This window comes from Syngnathoides biaculeatus, chromosome 4 (assembly GCF_019802595.1).
Source record: "Syngnathoides biaculeatus isolate LvHL_M chromosome 4, ASM1980259v1, whole genome shotgun sequence".
Lineage (NCBI taxonomy): Eukaryota > Metazoa > Chordata > Actinopteri > Syngnathiformes > Syngnathidae > Syngnathoides > Syngnathoides biaculeatus.
In genome coordinates, this window is record NC_084643.1 from 33,852,585 (window position 1) to 33,874,990 (window position 22,406).

The 22,406-nt window shown below is 42.2% G+C and overlaps 1 protein-coding gene and 1 long non-coding RNA gene across 4 annotated transcripts; one reads left to right on the plus strand and one right to left on the minus strand.

The window, feature by feature from the left end:
* Positions 1-1,588: 1,588 nt before the first annotated feature.
* LOC133499185 (STAM-binding protein-like A) lies at positions 1,589-20,808 on the minus strand. 3 transcript variants are annotated; one of them, XM_061816862.1, is made up of 10 exons: positions 20,661-20,808; positions 17,852-18,076; positions 17,696-17,771; positions 17,539-17,634; positions 12,112-12,478; positions 10,262-10,386; positions 7,810-7,947; positions 4,802-4,914; positions 4,624-4,723; positions 1,589-2,214 (listed from the first exon to the last, which is right to left on the minus strand). In XM_061816862.1, exons 2-10 carry the CDS (start codon positions 18,052-18,054, stop codon positions 2,158-2,160), a joined length of 1,275 nt encoding a protein of 424 aa, XP_061672846.1. In that variant the 5' UTR covers positions 18,055-18,076; positions 20,661-20,808; the 3' UTR covers positions 1,589-2,157. The 3 variants fall into 3 exon arrangements, with proteins under 3 accessions (XP_061672846.1, XP_061672847.1, XP_061672848.1); XM_061816863.1 differs by lacking the exon at positions 20,661-20,808 and adding an exon at positions 20,353-20,638; XM_061816864.1 differs by lacking the exon at positions 7,810-7,947.
* Positions 4,941-12,187, plus strand: LOC133499186 (uncharacterized). The gene is made up of 3 exons (XR_009794574.1): positions 4,941-6,034; positions 6,181-6,303; positions 12,079-12,187. It is a non-coding gene; the product is annotated as an uncharacterized LOC133499186 (long non-coding RNA).
* Positions 20,809-22,406: the final 1,598 nt, after the last annotated feature.

Genomic DNA, 22,406 nt, shown 5'->3' on the forward strand with positions numbered 1-22,406 from the left:
TAAAACTGGGGTTGCGACTTGACTTTGAGTTTCAAAGTCTCGGACTTGCAACTTGAAACGGGACTTGGGACTTGCCTGTCTCGACTTTGAACTTAGTCCCACCTCTGATGAATATTGTAAAACATTGTATTTGCCACATGTAATTGTGGTTTTGTGTACAATTTAAAATAGCGCAAAAAATATATATATTAATCATTCTCATTACTTTCCATCTCACACTGTAGTAGTATATACTCAACTTCTTTCTTCCGGCTTGTCCCGTTAGGGGTCGCCACAGCGTGCTATTTCAGATGAACGCATATTTGTTTGGCACTGTTTTACACGGGATGCCCTTCCTGACATAACCCCTCTTCATTTTAGCCAGGGACACATGCCTTACAGCTCCAGGTATTCCCAAGTGGTCTCCCATCCCATCCCAAGTATTAACCAGGGACAAACCCGTTTAGCTTCCGATATTGGGCGTTCTCAGGTTAGCACTGCCGTAAACCAAGTATATAACTGCTATCGCAGATTATTTCAAGTATTCATTTAGTATGTGTACAATTTATTATTATGTAGTATATAGTTTTAAAAATTTCCAGTGAGTTTTTAGTTTTTATAATAGTTTAGTCTCTGTGCCTGGGTGGGTTTTCTCCGGGCACTCCGGTTTCCTCCTACGCCCCAAAAAACATGCAACATCGGACACTCTAAATTGCCCCTAGGTGTGATTGCGAGCGCGGCTGCTTGTCTCAATGTGCCCTTCGATTAGCTGGCAACCAGTTCAAGGTGTACCCCGCCACCTGCCCGTTGACAGCTGGTATAGTCTCCAGCACTCCCTGCGAGCCTTGTGAGGATAAGCGGTTAAGAAAATGGATGGATGGATAATAGTTTAGTTATTAGTTGTCATTTTCTGGTGGCATGGTATCACATCTGGTTAGAGCGCTGGCCTCACAGTTCTGAGGACCAGGATTCAAATCCCGGCCCTACCTTTAGGGAGTTCATGTTCTCCACGTCTGTCTCTATGTGCCCTGCGATTGGATGGCATCCAGTTCAGGGTGTACCCCACCACCTACCTGATGAAAAGGAAAAGGTTGCAGCACTCCCGCAACTCTTGTGAGGATAAGCGGCTCAGAATATGGATGGGTGGATGTTGTTTTCAACCTTGTATTTGTATGAAGTAATTTCAAACATTACAAATTAGAAGTTACAAATATAGAACATTTATAGTATGTGTTTTAATTATAGTGTAGCATTTCTAATAAATCATTACATGCATGTTGTATACGTTCATGACTTCAAAAGTCACCTAAAATAAATGGAGTCCCAAATAGCACCCAAAGTTGTATCATCTTTCTCTTTTCTCACTCTTCCACCAATATACTCACTCTCTCGCCTCTGAACATGTCCAAACCATCAAAGTCAACCTCATCAAAGATGTGTCTGCATATTGACAGAAAGTGGAGCAGCCAGCAAAACCTGTAGATGAACAGGCTCAAGACTGTAAATTTTGAGTAACCTTTTCTTTTATACGAAACAAAAATTCAATTTGTGTGAAATGTAAACATTGACACAGTTTATGACGGAGGAAAGGAGACAAAAAATGCCAAACTCATATACAGTTAACTTTATTTCCTCGTGGCATTTCATCAACGCAAAATATTTGCATATGCACATGGAGGGGTATAATTCTTCATAATGATCTCAACACGAGGGTTGCAAACCAACTCTTGAGAGGAGAAAACGGGAGTGGGGAAGTTAGTGGAGTTATACATTCAGGCTCTCTGAAGCAAGGACATACAAGGATCACAGGCTTCTATCAACACCCTTTAAAAAAAAAGCTTGTTTGACGTGTTTTGCACCTGAGTTCCAACTGCCATTAATAATATCAAATCTGCATTCTGAACAACCAATATCAGACACATCGTCGCCCTTGGCACTTAAATGTGTCAGAAGGAAACTTGAAGAACACAAACACATTCAGAACGCAGACAACAAAGTGGACACATGTGTGATAACGATTTTTTTTTCATGTTCCCTCAGAGAGCACTTCTAATCCGCAGAACGATTTGAACACGCGTCCTTAAAACAAATGTGATGATGTGATAAAACAGTCTGAGTGTCGTCGTCGGAGATGGAGGGTGAGGAGGGCCAGAAGAAGGGAAAAAAAAACTCCTAAAATCACCGCAAATCAATCACAGAAACGGCGTCATTGGAGATGGTGACGTGGCTGGCGTGCTGCGGTCGAGAAGACAAATTTATTTCATTTCTAGGGGAAAGAGTTTCCTTTTTTCTCCACAATTTAAAACTATTAGTAGGTTCATTATAACATCTGTAGCATGCTTTCATCAAAATACCCAAAAGATAAAGAATTATGGACATATTTACAACATGAAAATCCCAAAACATGGACTGTGACTGCTGCTTGGTGTTTTTTCCCGGTTTCACACCACCAATCAGTATTAATACTGTTACTAAAAATTCACTGACACTATGACACATAACACCATTCAGTGGGGTTGCTGGGTTGAATGTTGCTCTTTGCAAAATGGCCCCGTCCAATCTTATACTCTATTTCAAAAATCAAAATAAACCCAAAAGACCAATTTTTGTGTTATAAAAATTATCATCCCAGACTGTTAACTTCCCTTCATTATAAGATTTGGACTGTACAGTCAATTGCTAAACAATCAGTTACAACACAAGCGGCAACAAAAATTCCAAGCTGTATTTTGCTTCCCTCCTCTTTTAAAAACAAGTGTCGGTGGATTTGATGAGTAGTCTATGTGCTTAGCAGCTGAATTCCACTTATGCTTGGAATTTCTATCACATTAATTCTGCATGCATTGTGAACCAGCAAACTCATTATGAGCTTGTGAGTAGTGAAACGAACAGGGTCCTCACTCAAGACTAACTAAACTGACGGTACAACAAAATGATGCACAAGTACAGTGCCACCAAAAAGTATTCACAAACCTTCACGTTTACCACATTTTGCTATTTACAGACTGATTCAAGTGCAGATTTGTGCGTAGTTTACTTAAAAAAATCTTCACAATATATCTAATAAAATAAAACATTTTCATATATTTATGTAAATTTGTCAAAAAAATTTAAACAAACAACAGGTATCATAACACACGCCTTTTGCTTTGACATTCAAACTTAAGATCAAATGCATCCGATTTCAAGTGGTCATCCTTGATATGCTTCTACAATTTGAATGAAGTCCACGTGAGGTAAAAAGTTGATTGAACATCCTCTGGAATTGCACACACCTGTCTGTATCAGGTCTCATTGTTGGCAGTGAGTAACAGAGTAGAAACCAAGCAATAGATCTCAGTCACCGGATTGTGTCAAGGCACAATTATGGGGAAGGATACAAAAGAATTTCAGCAGCAAAAAAACATTGTCTTGATGATTCAGAAACGGAAGAAGTTTGGAACTATTAGGAATGTTCCTAGATCTGTCCACCTGACTGGGCTGAGTAACAAGAGTAGAAAGACCTTGGTCAAAGACGTGAACCGGAACTCTATGGTCAATAAGGCAGTGCTCCTACCTTCACTTGCGGAAATAGGAGGACCATCCAAAAGGTCAACAATTGCAAACACACTCCACCAATCAGGCTTGTATGGTAGAGTGGCCAGACTAACCACTTCTCACTAAAAGACACATAGCAGACTGCTTGGAGTTTCCCCAAAAGCCACCTTCAGGATTTTCAGATCTACAAAAACCAAAAGTCTCTGGTGTGAGGAATTCAAAATAGAACTTTTTGGCCTGAATTGCAAGTGCCATATCTGGAGAAGAGGGACAGCCCATCACCTCACTAACATCATCCCTTACTGGTGGTGGCAGCATCATGCAGTGGGGATGTTTTTCTTCTACAGGAAGTGGGTGACTAGTCAACATAGAGAGTAAGATGACAGCTGCCAAATACAGAGAGATTCCTCAAGAGAACTTGCTCCAGAGTGTTCTGGAACTCAGAAGACGGTGTCGATTTACCTTCCAACACAACAATAACCCACAGCAGCCACCCAAGAACACAAAGGAGTGGCTTCAGGAGTATCCTGTGAATGTCCTTGAGTGGCCAAGACAGAGCTTGCACTTGAATCCAATTGAATATCTCTAAAAAGACCTAAAAATGGATGTGCACCGACGCTGCCCTTCCAAACTGACTGACCATCAAAAGACCTGCAGAGTTGAATGGGGTAAATCCTCCAAAACAGGTGTACCAAGAAGACCTGAACCCATGATTGCTGCCAAAGGTGCTTCGACAAAATATTAAAACAAGGGTGTGAATACTTATGTACCTATTATGTTTGTTTATAGTTTCAATAAATTTGCATAAATGTCAGAAAATTATTTTTTACTCTCTTTATGGTGTATTTTCTGTAGCCAGTAACACAAACTGCCTAATCTTTACGTAAATTTTTTTTTTTTATTGTTATACATAAGCTAGTTTCTAGATGTTTTTTTTATTGGCTGTAAGCTATCGTCATCCAAATTATCCAAATATATTTATGAAACATTTCACTCTGAGTCCGTGTAGTGGATCACTATCATTTTTTCAATTGAACTGCCGAACTAATTTTTAATCTATTGAAATGTACCTGTATTTTCCAGGTCTATGTAGTGAAATGTACTCACTGTAAAAAGAGGTGGGTCTTTACTGTGAGGATGAAAGCCCTTCTGCTTACACGAGGAGATCTCATTGGTTCCCCGATCTGTCAGTCTGAAGTAACCGATCCTGGGAAAGACAACAATTTAGTTTTTTTATTTTTGTCAACGCCACCAGTTTGTTCTTTTCTCAACAGGGAGAACTCACTCGTTGAACTTGGGCGAGCATACGATGGCAATGGCCTCAGGCAGCATCATCTGGTATGAGCAGTGTGTGTGAAGGTCCACACTGGATAGGAACGCTGTCTGGGTTGGGTGAGTCTATGAAAATGAAAGTGGGGGGGAAATCAGATAACTAAAATAAGTAGATCATATTGCATAAATAATAATAAACAGAAATATAGGGGGCACGGTAGAGCTGCTGGTTAGGGTGTTGACCTCGCTGTTCTGGGTACCCCGGTTCAAATCTCAGCCCCACCTGTGTGGCATTTTAATGTTATCCCCATGCCTGCATAGGTTTTCTCCGGGCACTCCGGTTTCTTCCCACATCCAAAAAACATGCGTTAACTGGAGCGGTGCGGGCATGCTGGAGTCTATCCCAGTGATCTTCAGGAAAAAGGCGTGGTACATCCTGAACTGATCGCCAACCAATTGAAAGGCTTATACAAAGAACCATTCACACTCAGATTCACACTTACAGGCAATTTAGAGTCCTCAATTTAAAACAGGTTTTGGGGATGTGGGAAGAAACCCCAGTACCCGGAGAGAGCTTGTGCAGGCACGAAGAGAACATACTAACTGCACACAGATGAGGAACCCTGAATTAGAATCCTCAGAACTGGGAGACAGATGTGCTAACCAGTCGTCCGCCAAGCCGTGATTTACATTAATTTTGAATACAAAAACAAATCAAACCTGTAATTTTTGGTTATTTGAGAACTTTGCACAGTAAATAATTACATTTGCAGCCAAATGGGTTCACTTAAATGGTAATTTTGTGATTGACTCAAAATAATCCATCTATATCAGTACAATGGAACGTTGATTGAACAGATGAAGAAGGGTGGGAGCGTTGCCCGATATAGCTGATTGTCTAATACATTAAGTGATTTCCAACTTTTATAGAGCCAAGGCAAATATTTTACAATTGAAAAATCCCCCAGCACACTAAAAAAAAATAAATGTCACCAAAAATGGATAGATTATTTACATACTTCCTACCGTCTAATACAGGGGTCGGGAACCTATGGCTCGCGAGCCATACATGGCTCTTTTGATGGTTGCATATGACTCGCAGAGCCCTCATAACGACATAGCGTACATGTGATTTTTGTCGTGCGGGCAACGCAAATTACGCAGAGGTAGTTTGTCCTAGTGGACTTGCCGTAGTTCACCGCACCAGACTATGTGCACAGGCGCAACGGGGTCCAACGGAGAGCAGGTACCGACAACTAATTGTGCAAACGATCGCTCAAGAAAAAAAGATAGGGAGTTGAACATTTGTGCCTGATGTTTTTGCATAAAGACAAGGTAAACGTGCTATTGTTGGCAAGAACTGACTTTAACATTAGGTTTTCGTACCATCAGGCTGGCAAATCATATTGAATTGCGTTCACGATGAACGAATGGAAGTCTCAAAGCCTGCACAAAGCTTCATCTAACGGCGTATGAAAGACTATAAAGCCATCGGCAAGACCAGAAGTCACAATGGTAAGAAGTGCTTTGTCATCATTGGTAAGCAACATCATAACAATGTTATTTCAAAGAACTCAGAGACTTATTTTACTCTAAAAGTGTTGGTTCTACATAAATGCTCAAATACACCTGTATTTAGTTTTTAAAATATTGCATGGCTCTTTTGAAATTGCATTTTGGCATTTATGGCTCTCTCGGCCTAAATGGTTCACGACCCCTGGTCTAATAGAAGAGGATTTTTTTTTTCCATCTGTCATTGTGCCTCACAGGCATAAATAGATGAACAAAGATACATTATTTCTTGGAAATAAATGTTTTTTTTAGCAATTACATAAAATTGGATAACTTCCCAAGGCACACCTGAAGAGTGCTCACGGCACACTAATGTACCCCGGCACACTGTTTGGGAATGACTGCATTAAAGCACTTCTTATGAGCCCATGCGTACCCATATTACTGTACAGTACAAAATTATTCTTTTGTAGTTTTTGTGGCCGAAGACACCCACTCGAGTACAATGTTATTGGAAATAAATGGAAAAAAACTTGAAAACGTACAAAGTTCCACCTTTTCTCCAAACTTGCCATGCCGCAGTGCTTGTTCATAGTGACATTGTTGACGGACAATACTCATCGTAAGTTGCTTTCATGAGTCGCAAGGACTTGGTGTCCTTCCTAGTTTTACAATGGTTGCCAAAGGCAAAGAGCTTGATAAAAACAATGTTACTGTACCAAAAATAGCATGTTCCAGAGTCCTGTCATATGTTTTCCATTCCTCAGTTTACACAGCCACCATGCCCCTCTCTTCCTCTCTCTGTCACAAAATACAATCGATAAAACCACCATGAAATGGCAGCTACATTACTGCCCCACATTCAACATAGACACCACCTAGGCACGGAAGGCACGTCTTTTAAAAATAGATCGACATATTTTATATTTGTGACCCGGAAATACACCAGCCTATTCTCTGCCTGGAACGTGTCACAGCACCAATAAACAAGCACGAAGAATTCTCGAACGACCACACTTTGTCCATGCTAGTTTCACATTGTTTATTCGTGACTCATCATATTATCTGATGTCAGTTACAGCAGGGTCCATCGTGATCGACACATTGAGCACCCCCTGTGGTAGACTGTGACTTCCTCCAATGTTTACTGGTTTGATGCCAGTTAATTGTTCTTTTGGTAGGGTTCTACTCCTGTTTTTGCTGCCAATCCCATTAGCTTGACGGTACTGTCAGCTACAGCAAATGTTACTAACCAACTTCTCAAAGGACTTTAATTTCTGTGAGTCGTTTAATATTTTGACTATAACGCATCATCACTGGACTCTCACATGATTGCCAGGAAGCAACTTAGCTTGGCTGCTCCACACCTCCTCCTCCAATGTCAAACTCTCTGATTGTGCAGGGTGTGTCACAAGGCTAACGCTAACATCAGCGCAACAGGTTTTGTAAGTTTGCAATGGAGGTTAACTGAAGAAGAGATGCTTCTGAGTGAGAGATTAACTGACTCACATGGATCCAGCCCAAGGTGATGAGATCATACTGGTCCTGTATGAGGAAGAGCTCCTCCTCGTTTTCCGTGTCGCAATAGTCGGGACCACCACACTGCTTGGGAACAATGACGTGTGTCACGGTGAATGTATTTCTGGTCTAGAAAGTAAAAAAAAAAAAAAAAAAAAAAAGAATACTTGGTCAGACTTTTGCAGAAAAAAACCACTCCAATCTCATTTATAACACAGCTATAATCCACAAAAAAAGAGAGAAAAACTTTCACCCAAAGCACTATTACACAATGCCAATTAAGCCATTCAGCTTTTCTAACATCTTGCTGTATTTGTCACATATTTATTTTATATTTAGTGTACACTCTATTCAACTCCAGCATCCGTGGTTGGTGATTCACTATAAATAACGGCACATAATTGACAGCACGCAAATGACGTGTATCCTTCAAAATTGTAAATCTTGTAGAGTCACATATAAGCACTATAACAAGCATTGCCTATGTTTTGCGGAAGCGACGGCTATGTTGTTTTACTGTAATGCCAAGGTCGAGTTTAGGGGACAGTTACATACAATAGCTTTAACTGTAAAAAAAAAAAAAAAATATGGAATCAATGGTATTATTGAAATGTAAAAAAAAAAACAAAAAAAAAAAAACCAAAGCATATTGGCTGGAATTTGTTGACTAGTACCAGAGGTGTATCGTAAGTTTTGTAAGAGATGTTACAAAAAATGTAACATTCTTAAAGGTCATAAAAATGTAAATTATGAAATGTAAAAACAAAAAACATGTTACAGTCAGTGCTGAATGGCAAGCGTGTAAGTAGAAGATTTAGGTCTTGGATGTATTTCATAAATTAAGTTGAATTTTCAATCACGAAAAAAAATCAAAACTGGAATTTTTGAGAGCAAAATGTTTTTTTTTTTTTTTTTTTTTTTTTAAAGACAAGACAATTTTGTACAAAAAAATTACACACACACTAACACAAACAGAGAGCCCATGTTGTTCATGTCAAGTGCTCATTTAGTAATTGTGTCCACTTGTTCTTGTCAGCCAATCAGCTCTCTCCGGCCACTTGTGGCAAATCAATCTGTTTGTCTTTAATTCCCTACTTTCTTTCAGTCTGTGTCGCTGTATTGTCAAAGTCATTTGTTGTCTGTGAGTATAAGTCACATCAACTTAAAGTAACAATTTACACATATTTGTAGCTTCATATCTCTACTTAGCTAGATCGGTCTTGTGGTATGTGCTCAACACAAAATTTAGATATCTACAAGACCGTGGGCAGGCAGTGAACCAAAATAAATTTAGTTTAAAAAAAATAAAAATATGGTTATTCTGTTTGCACTACAGGGAGATCCTAATACTACAACCGTTATTAAAATAATTTCCTATACATTTTAAATAAGTATTCTTATAACAATGCTTTAAGTACGGTTCATATACAAATTTTTAAGAATAGAACTTAGTTTGCAGTTGGGATCAAGTTTTAGCAGGGTGACTGGCATTGCAGACAAATAATATATTGTTTCACCATGTATGACTAGCGTTGATCAGGTTTGCATTTTGTTAACAAATCTTTACAGTTTAGCAATGATTTCAAATATGAATTCACCCTGTATATAATATGATTGACCTGCTTTGTCAGCAACTGCTTGTTGCAGACATGATGGCTATTTTCCCTTTGCGACTGGGCCAAAAACTGCCGGAGACAAATTCCTCGTGTGTTGTTACATACTTGGCTATTAAACGGATTCTAATTCTGATAAATCAGCCATCCATCCGTCTGAGCCGATAATCCTCACTAGGGTCACGGGAATACTGGAGCCATTCGCAGCTATCTTCAGGCAGGACACAGGCTACACCCTGAAATGGTGGCAAGCCAATTGCAGCGCACATTTAAACCACTATTTGAACTCACCTATGGGTAATTTACAGTCTTTAATTAACCTAAAATGTATGTTTTTGAGATGCAGGAGGAAAAAGGAGTGCCGTACGAAAACACACGCAGGCACGAGGAGAGCATGCAAACTCCACACAAGCGGAGCCAGTATATGAATCATGGATGTCAAAACTGTGAGACAGACGCTCCAACTAGTCATCCACCGTCCCGCCTTCATAAAACTACGCTATGCCATTTCAAACAACTATTCAATAGCATGCATGGCCATGCAGAATGTGCCCAAAAAAAGGGTACGACTAAATCATGTACTGGTGCGACCAACTGGAAATATTGGTTTCACCAGTGCAAAAGTATAGAGCCCCAAATACTGTAGAATGCTAGCTTAGTAAAAAATAGAAGTTACATTTGTTGCTTTTTTTAGGTTGCTAAATAGATTTATCAGTGTTTCCATTCATTTCAATAAGGAAATATGATTTGAGATAGACTTTGACTTGAGAGCATGGCCGTGAGCAAACTCATAGGTCGAGGCACCACCGTAATTAGATATTAGATTTTACCAGTTTCCCGCAGAGGATACCGCAGGTTTCAACAGCGCGGCTGGTGTTGGCCTCAGCCAACCGCAGAAAACTCCGACACAGTTCCAATGGCACCAACAACTGGCGGAGAGCATCCACCGTCAGATCTGCCGACAGCGGGCAGAGGGAAATTACGACATTACATAGCCCGGTCTGTCTCTGAGCTCTTAAAGGTCCACTGTCATGAAACGCATGCTTTATAGTGTTATTAATGAAAAAAAAAAAGGCAGCCGGAATAGACCCATCTGTTTTTTTTTCACCATAAAACATGATTTTGACATATATGGCTTTTTATAACTGCCGCCATGAAAATCTTTTCGAGGGATTTGTTTTTGAGAAGCAGGAAGTGATGTTAACAGCAGCAACGTACTCAGGCTGGCTCATCTGTTTATACTAGTTTTACCTGCTTGAAGGTAGTTCGTTGTTCCTTTGTGTTACCCAAAACGCCGTCTCATTGTATTACTGGATATTGTTTGAACACTTGGGAGGATGGATGTCGTGAAAAATGGATTGCACAGGTGCAAAGGACGAGATCTTTGTGGGTTTCAAATGACAGGTAGGTGTGTATAGAGCTACTAAAAAAAATAATAGTTGGGGGGGGGACCTAATTCTCTTGTCACGTAACAAAAGATCCGCATACGTAAGTCAGGGGTGCTAAATGTGTCAATGTGCACGTCGGACGGCTTCCTCACAGCAGCCGTGGAAGGACGGTCTCCGCACGGCCTTGTGAATCGCCGCTGACCTTGTCGACAAGGCCGAGCCGGCCTTGTGGATTGCGCAATGCCGGGCCCGGCGTTAGCCCCAACACGGAGTTGAATCGGGCAGGGAGGTGGTCTGGTTGGGCTCTCCCCCCACCAGCCACCAGTGTCTGGGCCCTCCACTTCACACGTCGGCTCGCTCACCCGCCAGCAACAGCTTGCTCGCCGGGACGTGGAGGTGGTTTGGCTGCATGCGGGAGGAGAAAGGAGCTCTCCCCATCCCCCGGCCTGGGTCCTCCTGAGTACGCTACATACTGTTGGGGAGTCTGTTGATCCACGTATCATAAAAATATGGCTCAAAATAATCGGGTAATATTGCCCAGGTCATTTAACTTGATTGTGAGATGTTCTCTTTTTCGAAAAGACCTTCCGTGTTCCATAGTAAATTGCCACTACATGTTTTCAATGGTGAATGTCCCGGTGTAACATCTGCTGATGACGTTGCAGGCAATATGCCGACCACTTGGATGTCGAATGAGACTTCCGCAACTTTGCACATGGATGACGCACTCTCCACTCATATTTATTTTTTCGTAAAGACAGTGAAGTGAATAATGTTATATGTATTTTTCATTACAATATCTATTTTAGAATGTTTATGGCATGACAGTGGAGCTTTAAGGCGGATCATTTGACCTCGTAATCTTCTTTTGTTCTGACATCTATTGTGAGCTGTACGGTCTTACATAAACAGCTCTGTGGCTTTCCTGATCATGTCAAATCAGTATAATCAAACACAGATGGACTCCAATGAAGGTGTAGAACCGTCTTAATGATGATCAGAATCAATGGATAGCTCCCAAGTTAAATACATGTGTCCCAGCAAAGGCTCTGAATACATATAGCTGTGTGATATTGCAGTTTTTCTTTTTTTAATAAATCTGCAAAGATTTCAACAATTAAATTTTTTCGGCCAATATGGATTGATTTCCATACATTAATGGGGAAAAACGAAATTAAATGATTTTAGCTAATAGCTGCAATATAACCTGAAAATTTTAAGGTCTGAATACTTTTCCCCCCATGTCTGGGGCTCCACAGAAATCATCTCAGCTTTACAGCCGCCAAACTCACCGTTGTTCCCGGGGCTGACGAGAGAACCAGGCTTAAGAGAGCGGTCGAAGCTCGGCGGCGCTAAAGAGGACGGAGGATGGTTCTCAGACGAATCCCTGGGACTGTGCGGCGGTGTGGGTGAGATGACAGGCGGGCCCTGAATGCCCGGGATGAGTGGTGTGTCTGGGGAAGGTGCGGAGGGCTCAGCGAACTCCAGGAGAACACGTTGGCGCTCTCGCTCCAAATCCTGGCGTCGGATCATCTCCTCAAAGGCACTGAACTGTTCCTGTTCCTGCTGCCGCCGTTGCATCTCGGCCACACGCTCCCGTTCGGCGTTCAGTGCCCGCTGATGGGACTGCTGCAGAGCCTGAGCCTCCTCTTCTGCTTTCTGGAAGGGTCGCGTTGTCATGTTTAATGTCTTATAGTGTACACTTCAAAAGCTACCATATTTACATTGTATTTAAGGTATGTCCACCTCTAATGTGCCATATTTATCATATAGCTCAGGGAGGGCCAAAACTACAGACCACAGGCCACATTAGGCCGATTGACCATTTAAATCCAGGCTGCCAAAGATTGGTACAGAATTGCCCCAATCATACCAAATTTATTTTCCAGACTATAAGTCACAGTTTTTTTTCATAGTTTGGCAAGGAGTGCGACTCCAGATTCTCCAGAGGGACTTGTATGTGAAATTATTAACACATTATTACATCCATCCATTTTTCGAGTTCCTTATCGGTTATTTTCACACTGACAACCATAAGAGGGTCCTCTAGGCCCGTGTATCTGATGGCGGATGTCGAGCACAGCTTCCGGGTGAATCCGCCATGCAACTTTCCGGGAAGTCATTGGCTGGCTCGACGAAGTACGGGCTTCCGTGACAACCAAAACCATCCTGCCAGGATTCAGAAAGGCTGGAACCAGTTCAGGTTATACCCCGCCTCCTGCCCGTTGACAGCTGGGATAGGCTCCAGCACTCCCCGCAACCCTCGAGAGAGGGTAAGTGGTGAAGAAAATGGATGGATGAATAGTAATTGAGATTCATTTGTAAAATTTTAAAAGAGGTGTTTTTGTTTGTTTGTTTGTTGTGAGTAGTTCCACTCTTTTCTGAACAAAAACAGATCTTTCTAAAGTACTCACCTATGTTGAGAATGTTTTTAGGATTGCTGTTCTTACTTTAAAAGGTATTGAAGGAAGTAACCTCTAAAGTTGAAATTGTTGGAATAAGCTTTCACATGAAGTGAATGAATTTTTGAATAAGTCATGGAGGCCGTCAATTCCACTTTCTTTCCATGTGCTGCAATAAAAGGGCATTTGGATGTAATGCCACAGCAAGTCATCTTTTTCCATGTGAGCCTCTCACCTACATCTTCCTCTAACCCTAACACAAACAGCCCTCAACCATGCATTAACCTTCTCTTTGGTCTTCATCCATCCGTTTTCCATCCCTGTTCCAAGGTCGGGTTGTGTGGGTAGTAGCTTTGGAAGGGATGCCCTGACTTTCCTCTCTCCAGCTACTTAATCCAGTTGTTCTGGGGGCGTTCCAAGGTGTTCCCAAGCCAACCAAGAGACCTAGTCTCTCCAGGATCTCCTGGGTTGTCCCCGGGGTCTCCTCCCGGTGGGATGTGGAGGAAACTCATTTTGGATGCTTTTATCCGGGATCTTGTTCTTCCTGTCACAACCCACTGCTCATGACAATAGGTGAGGGTAAGATCGTTGGTAAATTGAGAGTCTTAGCTTCTTCTTTACCACAACGGACCGATACAAAGTCCGCCACACTGCAGACACTGCACCGATCGGACTGTCGATCTTCCGTTTGATTCTTCCCTCACTCGTGAACAAGACCCCAATATATTTGAACTCCTCTACTTGAAGCCAACATACCTGGCCAATAAACATGATTCTGATAAATAAATACCTTGCCTTCATTGTATATTCAATTGAATTTATGTAATTGAATTGCAAATTATTGTATTCATTTTTCATTTACAATTTACAGAACTTCATTGGAATTGGGCTTTGTATACTATGTTAATATGTAATGTAGTGTCTTCTTCTTCTTTTCCTTTCGGCTTGTCCCGTTAGGGGTCGCCACAGCGTGTCATCTTTTGCCATCTTAGCCTATCTCCTGCATCTTCCTCTCTAACCCCAACTGCCCTCATGTCTTCCCTCACCACATCCATAAACCTTCTCTTTGGTCTTCCTCTCGCTCTTTTGCCTGGGAGCGCCATCCTCAGCATCCTTCTACCAATATACTCACTCTCTCGCCTCTGAACATGTCCAAACCATCGAAGTCTGCTCTCTCGAATCTTGTCTCCAAAACATCCAGCTTTGGCTGTCCCTCTAATGAGCTCATTTCTAATCCTATCCAACCTGGTCACTCCGAGCGAGAACCTCAACATCTTCATTTCTGCCACCTCCAGTTCAGATTCCTGTTGTTTCTTCAGTGCCACTGTCTCTAATCCGTACATCATGGCCGGCCTCACCACTGTTTTGTAAACTTTGCCCTTCATCCTAGCAGACACTCTTCTGTCACATAACACACCAGACACCTTTCGCCAGCTGTTCCAACCTGCTTGGACCCGTTTCTTCACTTCCTGACCACACTCTCCATTGCTCTGTATTGTTGACCCCAAGTATTTGAAGTCGTCGACCCTCGCTATCTCTTCTCCCTGTAGCCTCACTCTTCCCCCTCCACTTTTCTCATTCACGCACATATATTCTGTTTTACTTCGGCTAATCTTCAATCCTCTCCTTTCCAGTGCATGTCTCCATCTTTCCAATTGTTCCTCTGCATGCTCCCTGCTTTCACTGCACATGACAATATCATCTGCGAACATCATGGTCCAAGGGGATTCCAGTCTAACCTCATCTGTCAGCCTATCCATTACCACTGCAAACAGGAAGGGGCTCAGAGCTGATCCCTGATGCAGTCCCACCTCTACCTTAAATTCCTCTGTCACACCTAAGGCACACCTCACCATTGTTCTGCTGCCATCATACATGTCCTGTACTATTTTAACATACTTCTCTGCCACACCAGACTTACGCATGCAGTACCACAGTTCCTCTCTTGGTACTCTGTCATAGTCTTTCTCTAGATCCACAAAGACGCAATGTAGCTCCTTCTGACCTTCTCTGTACTTTTCACGAGCATCCTCAAGGCAAATAATGCATCTGTGGTACTCTTTCTAGGCATGAAACCATACTGTTGCTCGCAGATACTTACTTCTGTCCTGAGTCTAGCCTCCACTACTCTTTCCCATAACTTCATTGTGTGGCTCATCAACTTTATTCCTCTATAGTTCCCACAGCTCTGAACATCCCCTTTGTTCTTAAAAATGGGAACTAGAACACTTTTCCTCCATTCTTCAGGCATCTTTTCGCCCGCTAGTATTCTGTTGAATAAGTTGGTCAAAAACTCCACAGCCATCTCTCCAAATTGCTTCCATACCTCTACCGGTATGTCATCAGGACCAACTGCCTTTCCAGTTTTCATCCTTTGTAGTGCCTTTCTGACTTCCCCCTTAGTAATCATTTCCACTTCTGGTCCTTCACTCTTGCCTCTTCAACTCTTCCTTCTCTCTCATTTTCTTCATTCATCAACTTCTCAAAGTATTCTTTCCATCTATTTAGTACACTACCGGCACCAGTCAACACATTTCCATCTCTATCCTTAATCACCCTGACCTGCTGCACATCCTTCCCATCTCTATCCCTCTGTCTGGCCAACCTGTAGAGATCCTTTTCTCCTTCTTTCGTGTCCAACCTGGTGTACATGTCTTCATATGCTCTTGTTTAGCCTTTGCCACCTCTACCTTTGCCCTACGTCGCATCTCGATGTACTCCTTTCGCCTCTCCTCAGTCCTCTCAGTATCCCACTTCTTCTTCGCTAATCTCTTTCCTTGTATGACTCCCTGTATTTTGGCGTTCCACCACCAAGTCTCCTTCTCCCCTTTCCTACCAGATGACACACCAAGTACTCTCCTGCCTGTCTCTCTGATCACCTTGGCTGTCGTCGTCCAGTCTTCCGGGAGCTTCGGTTGTCCATCGAGAGCCTGTCTCACCTCTTTCCGGAAGGCTGCACAACATTCTTCCTTTTTCAGCTTCCACCACATGGTTCTCTGCTCTACCTTTGTCTTCTTAATCTTCCTACCCACCACCAGAATCATCCTACATACTACCATCCTATGCTGTCGAGCTACACTCTCCCCTACCACTACTTTACAGTCAGTAACCTCCTTCAGATTACATCGTCTGCACAAAATATAATCTACCTGCGTGGTTCTACCTCCGCTCTTGTAGGTCACTATATGTTCCTCCCTCTTCTGGAAATAAGTGTTCACTACAGCCATCTCCATCCTTTTTGCAAAGTCCACCACCATCTGCCCTTCAAAGTTCCTTTCCTGGATGCCGTACTTACCCATCACTTCTTCATCGCCCCTGTTTCCTTTACCAATATGTCCATTACAATCTGCACCAATCACAACTCTCTCGCTGTCTGGGATGCTCAGAACTACTTCATCTAGTTCCTTCCAGAATTTCTCTTTCAACTCTAGGTCACATCCTACCTGTGGTGCATAGCCGCTAACCACATTATACATAACACCCTCAATTTCAAATTTTAGTCTCATCACTCGATCTGATACTCTTTTCACCTCCAAGACATTCTTAGCCAGCTCTTCCTTTAAAATAACCCCTACTCCATTTCTCTTCCCATCTACTCCGTGGTAGAATAATTTAACCCTGCTCCCAAACTTCTAGCCTTACTACCTTTCCACCTGCTCTCTTGGATGCACAGAATATCAACCTTTCTCCTAATCATCATGTCAACCAACTCCTGTGCTTTTCCTGTCATAGTCCCAACATTCAAAGTCCCTACACTCAGTTGTAGGCTCTGTGCATTCCTCTTTTTCTTCTGACGCTGGATCCGGTTTCCTCCTCTTCTTTGTCTTCGACCCACAGTAGCTGAATTTCCACCGACGCCCTACAGGTTAGCAGTGCCGGGGGCGGGCGTTGTTAACCCGGGCCACGACCGATCCGGTATGGGATTCTTTAGATGAACGCTCATATTTGTTTGGCACAGTTTTTACGCCGGATGCCCTTCCTGACGCAACCCTCTGCATTTATCCGGGCTTGGGACCGGCCTACAGATTGCACTGGTTTGTGCCCCCATAGGGCTGCATTAATATGTAATGTAGTGTATACACCTCTAATGTACCGTATTCACACCACCTTTCATGTCTTTACACCCCTAATGTACCACAGTTGATTTAGCTACTGCTACTGAACAATATTTAAATCTAATTTAACATTTCACTTGCACCATGTGGTGTAAATCCAGCCTGGTAAGATGTGGAATGTGGTTGCTCAAGGTGATTGTTTTTTTTACCATTAATCCCCATCTCTTTTTATTCTAAAGGGTGGTATGCAAGTTGTGCTTACCTTCTTGACACAATACTGAGCGTAGTCTTGTTCAAATCTTTTGAGAAGTGCTTTCTTTAGGATTTCAGCTTGAGGAAAAGCCACATCCTTCAATTTCTGGAGGATAAAATATATTAGACAGAAAACTAAAAAGAGCCTGAAAACATTCTCCTCATACCTTGAGGTTTTCTTTCTTCTCTGGAATATTAGCTGTTTTGTAATCCCGATGCTTGGGAAGTTTTTCGATGAAGAGCCTTCGGGGTGGTGTGGGGGCAAAAATAAGGTCAGACTCTCCAAGAACATCGACACAAACGCCTGGAGCGACATCTCTTACGTGATATACTTGTTGTACAGAACGAAGGCCCGTTCAATGTTGCCCTCTTCCGCATAAATGTTGGCCATGCGGATCATCTCCACACCCGAGCGGAAGTATCGGCGCGGTGGCACCTCATCACTGATGTCAACCGAGCTCCCCTTCTTGGTCAGGATGCGAACGCGCTCCTCAGGCGGCAGACTGACATCGCTGTGGTCCACCATTGCCACGGCCCACTTTGGAACACTACAAACATGAAACTAGGGCTGCAACGATTAATTGAATAACTCAAAAAAATTGTTAACAGGTTAAATCTGCCTCAAATCCTTGGAGGGATTACTGATACCAACTACACATTTTCATCGATGCCCATATTACTTGCCTTTTAAAGCCATACACACCCAAAATCACAGATATTAAAATGGAACATGAGGATGGTGACCACAAGTAGATGAAATTGATACTTGGACCTCACATCCAGATGTTGTCGTGCAAAACACGTTTTATCCTATTACACGATTAATCAATGGAAGAGTCGGTAGAATACAAGATTCGAAAAATACTTGATAGCTGCAGCTCTACCTAACACATTAAAAACTAAGCATTCACATGGAACAATGTTTCTCAAACTTGGTGGGTCAAGGGACCCCTTACTAGGGAGAATTTTGCCATGTACCACGAGATGGCATGGGAAATATAAAATGGCTGGTTTTAAAGGGAAAAAATAGCTACGTTAACAAATTACAACTTTTTTTTTATCTTGGAAGAATAAAGATGTGTTTTGTCAGGATGGACTGTTATAATCTTCCAAGAATAAGTGTATTTTTCAAAGATAAAGTTGGAATATTATAATATTCAAAGCTGCAATCCACTACCTTGTTTGGTCATGACAAACATTTTTACCCAAGTTACTACTTGAGGGGATGACAATGCTGAATAAGTCTGTCAGCTCCTCTAATATCCTCCTGTTATATTTTAGGACTTTTTTTTTTTTTTTACATTTAATGAATACCCAATTAATTTTCCGTCCTGGCCCAGTTGCTGGAGCACTGCAAATGACGTAATGGAAATGATGGCATGGAAATTACACATTTGAGCAATCGGCAGAGCACAGTTATAAAGAGCTCACTAAACACATAATTCTGCGCTTCTGTATGAACATAATAATTACTGGGTAAACAACAACAACTACATTGAAAATAATTGCCTTTTGAGGATAAACGGCTTGGTATATGGATGGATGCCGTGACTCAACCTAAAGACTTTTCCAAGGGCTTAGCTGACGAACAAGGTGCCTAACGTAAAATGCACAAAAATCAGCAACTGAACAATGCAACCACTAAATGCAGCAATGATAGGGAATTAACAAGAATTACCTTTCCCAAAGTTACCATATTTTTTTCCCTACCGCCTCAACTTCAAAACATAATAAAACTGTTGCAGAATGAAATAAATGGGGAATAAAATGCATTAACTACGTCATAATGAAGCGACGACTTCGTTCTATTGTTGTAATGCTTAATTATAGAGTTGGAGGCCAAAAGTCAAAGATAACAGCTTTAAATCAAAGAAGGGAGCAAGGCATTCTAACAAGTGAATATCAATATAATTTGCTCACAGTGATGTCTTCATAATGCCCAAAACTAAGGCTGAGAGGACTAATTGATTAATTTGCTGTTATTTGCAGCCAGTTACGGTTTTAAATTATATGAGACATATATTTATGTAAAATTGTTTTGCAGAACCCCAACCTGCAGCTATAGACCACCGGGGGCCGCAAACTCCAATTGCAAACCCCCTGTTATTGGTGACACCACAGTAAATATAGTCGAGTGACTCCTAACCACTAATGCGGGATAAGAGATCATATAGTGATGCAGTTATCCAGTTTTACTTTGTTAGTCTGAAAACCCTTTATCTAAACCAAATAATATACATATATGTATATGTTCATCTATCTCTGCCAGCAACATTTAGTGAAAGATATAAATACTCTTCCACATTATTGTGTGTGCGTTTCTTTCGGCTTGTCCCTTTTGGGGTCGCCACAGCGTATCATCTCAGATGAACGCATATATATATGTTTGGCACAATTTTTACGCCGGATGCCCTTCCTGACGCAACCCTTCTCAGGGAGTGGAGGCCCCAGTGGGATACGAACCCACAACCCCTGGTTTACTGTAGAACCTAGAATTAATCTTTTTCCACCTGTTCCTTCCCACTGATACAATCGACAACCCTAAGCCTAGCACCCTTGTGTTCAACTGAACAAGTTCAGATTACACATTATGTAAGTAAATGTGAGTTGATAATTTTGCAGTGTAGTAAAACTGTGCTGAGGATGGAGCTGCCAGGCAAAAGAGTGAGAGGAAGACCAAAGAAAAGCTTGATGGATGTGAGGGAGGACATGACGACAGCGGGTGAGTTAGAGAAGAGCATGCACGAGATAAGTTTAGAGAGAAAAAGATGACACGCTGTGGCGAAAGAAGAAGAAGTAAAATGTAAGGTTTGAGTGAACCGACCTTATATCTCACTTTTCCATTGCTGGAACTGTCTACTTAAACCTTTTGTATATGACATACGACTCAAGGTTTTGTCAAACGTCATTTTGTGATATCACAGCAGCCGACCTAGTATAGATGTGTCCGTTATTGAGATTTTTTACTTTTATCACGTCGTCCTACAAAATGACTCATTTAAAAGTCAAATGCCGCTGCATGCTGTCGATTTCGCGTTAGCCGCATGTAGCTAATCCATAGTATTTCTTCGACATACATGAACAAGAAAGCAGCACAAAACCGGCGCGTAGGCCCCCTGACAAATTTCTCACCTGATCACGGTGTAAAATAGATCTACTACATACAGTATACCTAAACCAAATCGGGATCAGACTCCGGACGAGCAAATCCAACCACTGAAAGCTACTGCGCCTGGAACATCCGAACACTTCCGCAATCACATCAACTTCCGGAACAAACATCGTCACGTGAGGGGGTCGATGGTGCCAAATAGAGGAAGACAAAGATGTCGTTCACCCCACGGAAGCAGTTTACGCGACCGTTTAATTGCGCTTCATAATTTCACTATTTCCGTTAAAATGGCTCCCCTGGGGTAGAGAATGTACGACGCTGAAGTTGACTTCACAGTCGCGCCCCCATGTATTAAACTTTGCGATCCACATTCAAATATCTCAATTGCGCCTTTTTACGCCTGTAGATGGCAATATAGATGGCCACAGCTCCAACTGTAGGCCCGTGGCAAACCTGGATAAATTCAGAGGATTGCGTCAAGACGGACATCCGGCTTAAAAATTTGCCAGACAAATATATCGATATGGGTACAGTTTGTAATGGACATGTTGGTAAAAGAAACAGGTGATGATGAAGTGATGGGTAAATTTAGCATCCAGGAAGGGAACGTAGATGGTGTTGAATTTTACAAAAAGGATGGAAATAGCTATAGTGGAGACTTTTTTTCCAGAACAGGCAGGAACATAGGGTGACCTACAAAAGCGAAGGTAAAATCACGCAGGTGGATTACATTTTGAGCAGATGATGTAATCTGGAGTATCTTCTTCTTCTTCTTTTCCTTTCGGTTTGTCCCATTAGGGGTCGCCACAGCGTGTCATCTTTTTCCATCTAAGCCTATCTCGTGCATCCTCCTCTCTAACACCCACTGTCCTCATGTCCTCCCACACAACATCCATCAACCTTTTCTTTGGTCTTCCTCTCACTCTTTTGCCTGGCAGTTCTACCCTCAGCACCCTTCTACCAATATACTCACTCTCTCGTCTCTGAACATGTCCAAACCATCGAAGTCTGTTCTCTCGAATCTTGTCTCCAAAACATCCAACTTTGGCTGTCCCTCTAATGAGCTCATTTCTAATCCTATCCAACCTGCTCACTCCAAGCGAGAACCTCAGCATCTTAATTTCTGCTACCTCCAGTTCTAATTCCTGTTGTTTCTTTAGTTCCACCATCTCTAATCCATACATCATGGCCGGCCTCACCACTGTTTTATAAGCTTTGCCCTTCATCCTAGCGGAGACTCTCTGTCCCATAGAAAACACCAGACAAGTTCCCCCAACAGTTCCACCCCGCTTGGACCCGTTTCTTCACTTCTTTACCACACTCTCCATTGCTCTGTATTGTTGACCCCAAGTATTTGAAGTCATCCACCCTCGCTATCTCTTCTTCCTGGAGGTTCACTCTTCCCCCTCCACCCCTCTCATTCACGCATATATACTTTGTTTTGCTTCGGCCAATCTTCATTCCTCTCCTTTCCAGTGCGTGCCTCTATCTTTCTAACTGTTCCTCCGCTTGCTCTCTGCTTTCACTGCAGATCACAATATCATCTGCGAACATCATAGTCCAAGAGGATTCCAGTCTCACCTCATCTGTCAGCCTATCCATTAGTACTGCAAACAGGAAGGGGCTCAGTGCAGATCCCTGATACAGTCCCACCTCCACCTTAAATTCTTCTGACACACTAATGGCACACCTCACCGCTGTTCTTCTGCCCTCATACATGTCCTGCAAAATAATTGTAGGGGAGAGTGTAGATAGACATCACAACA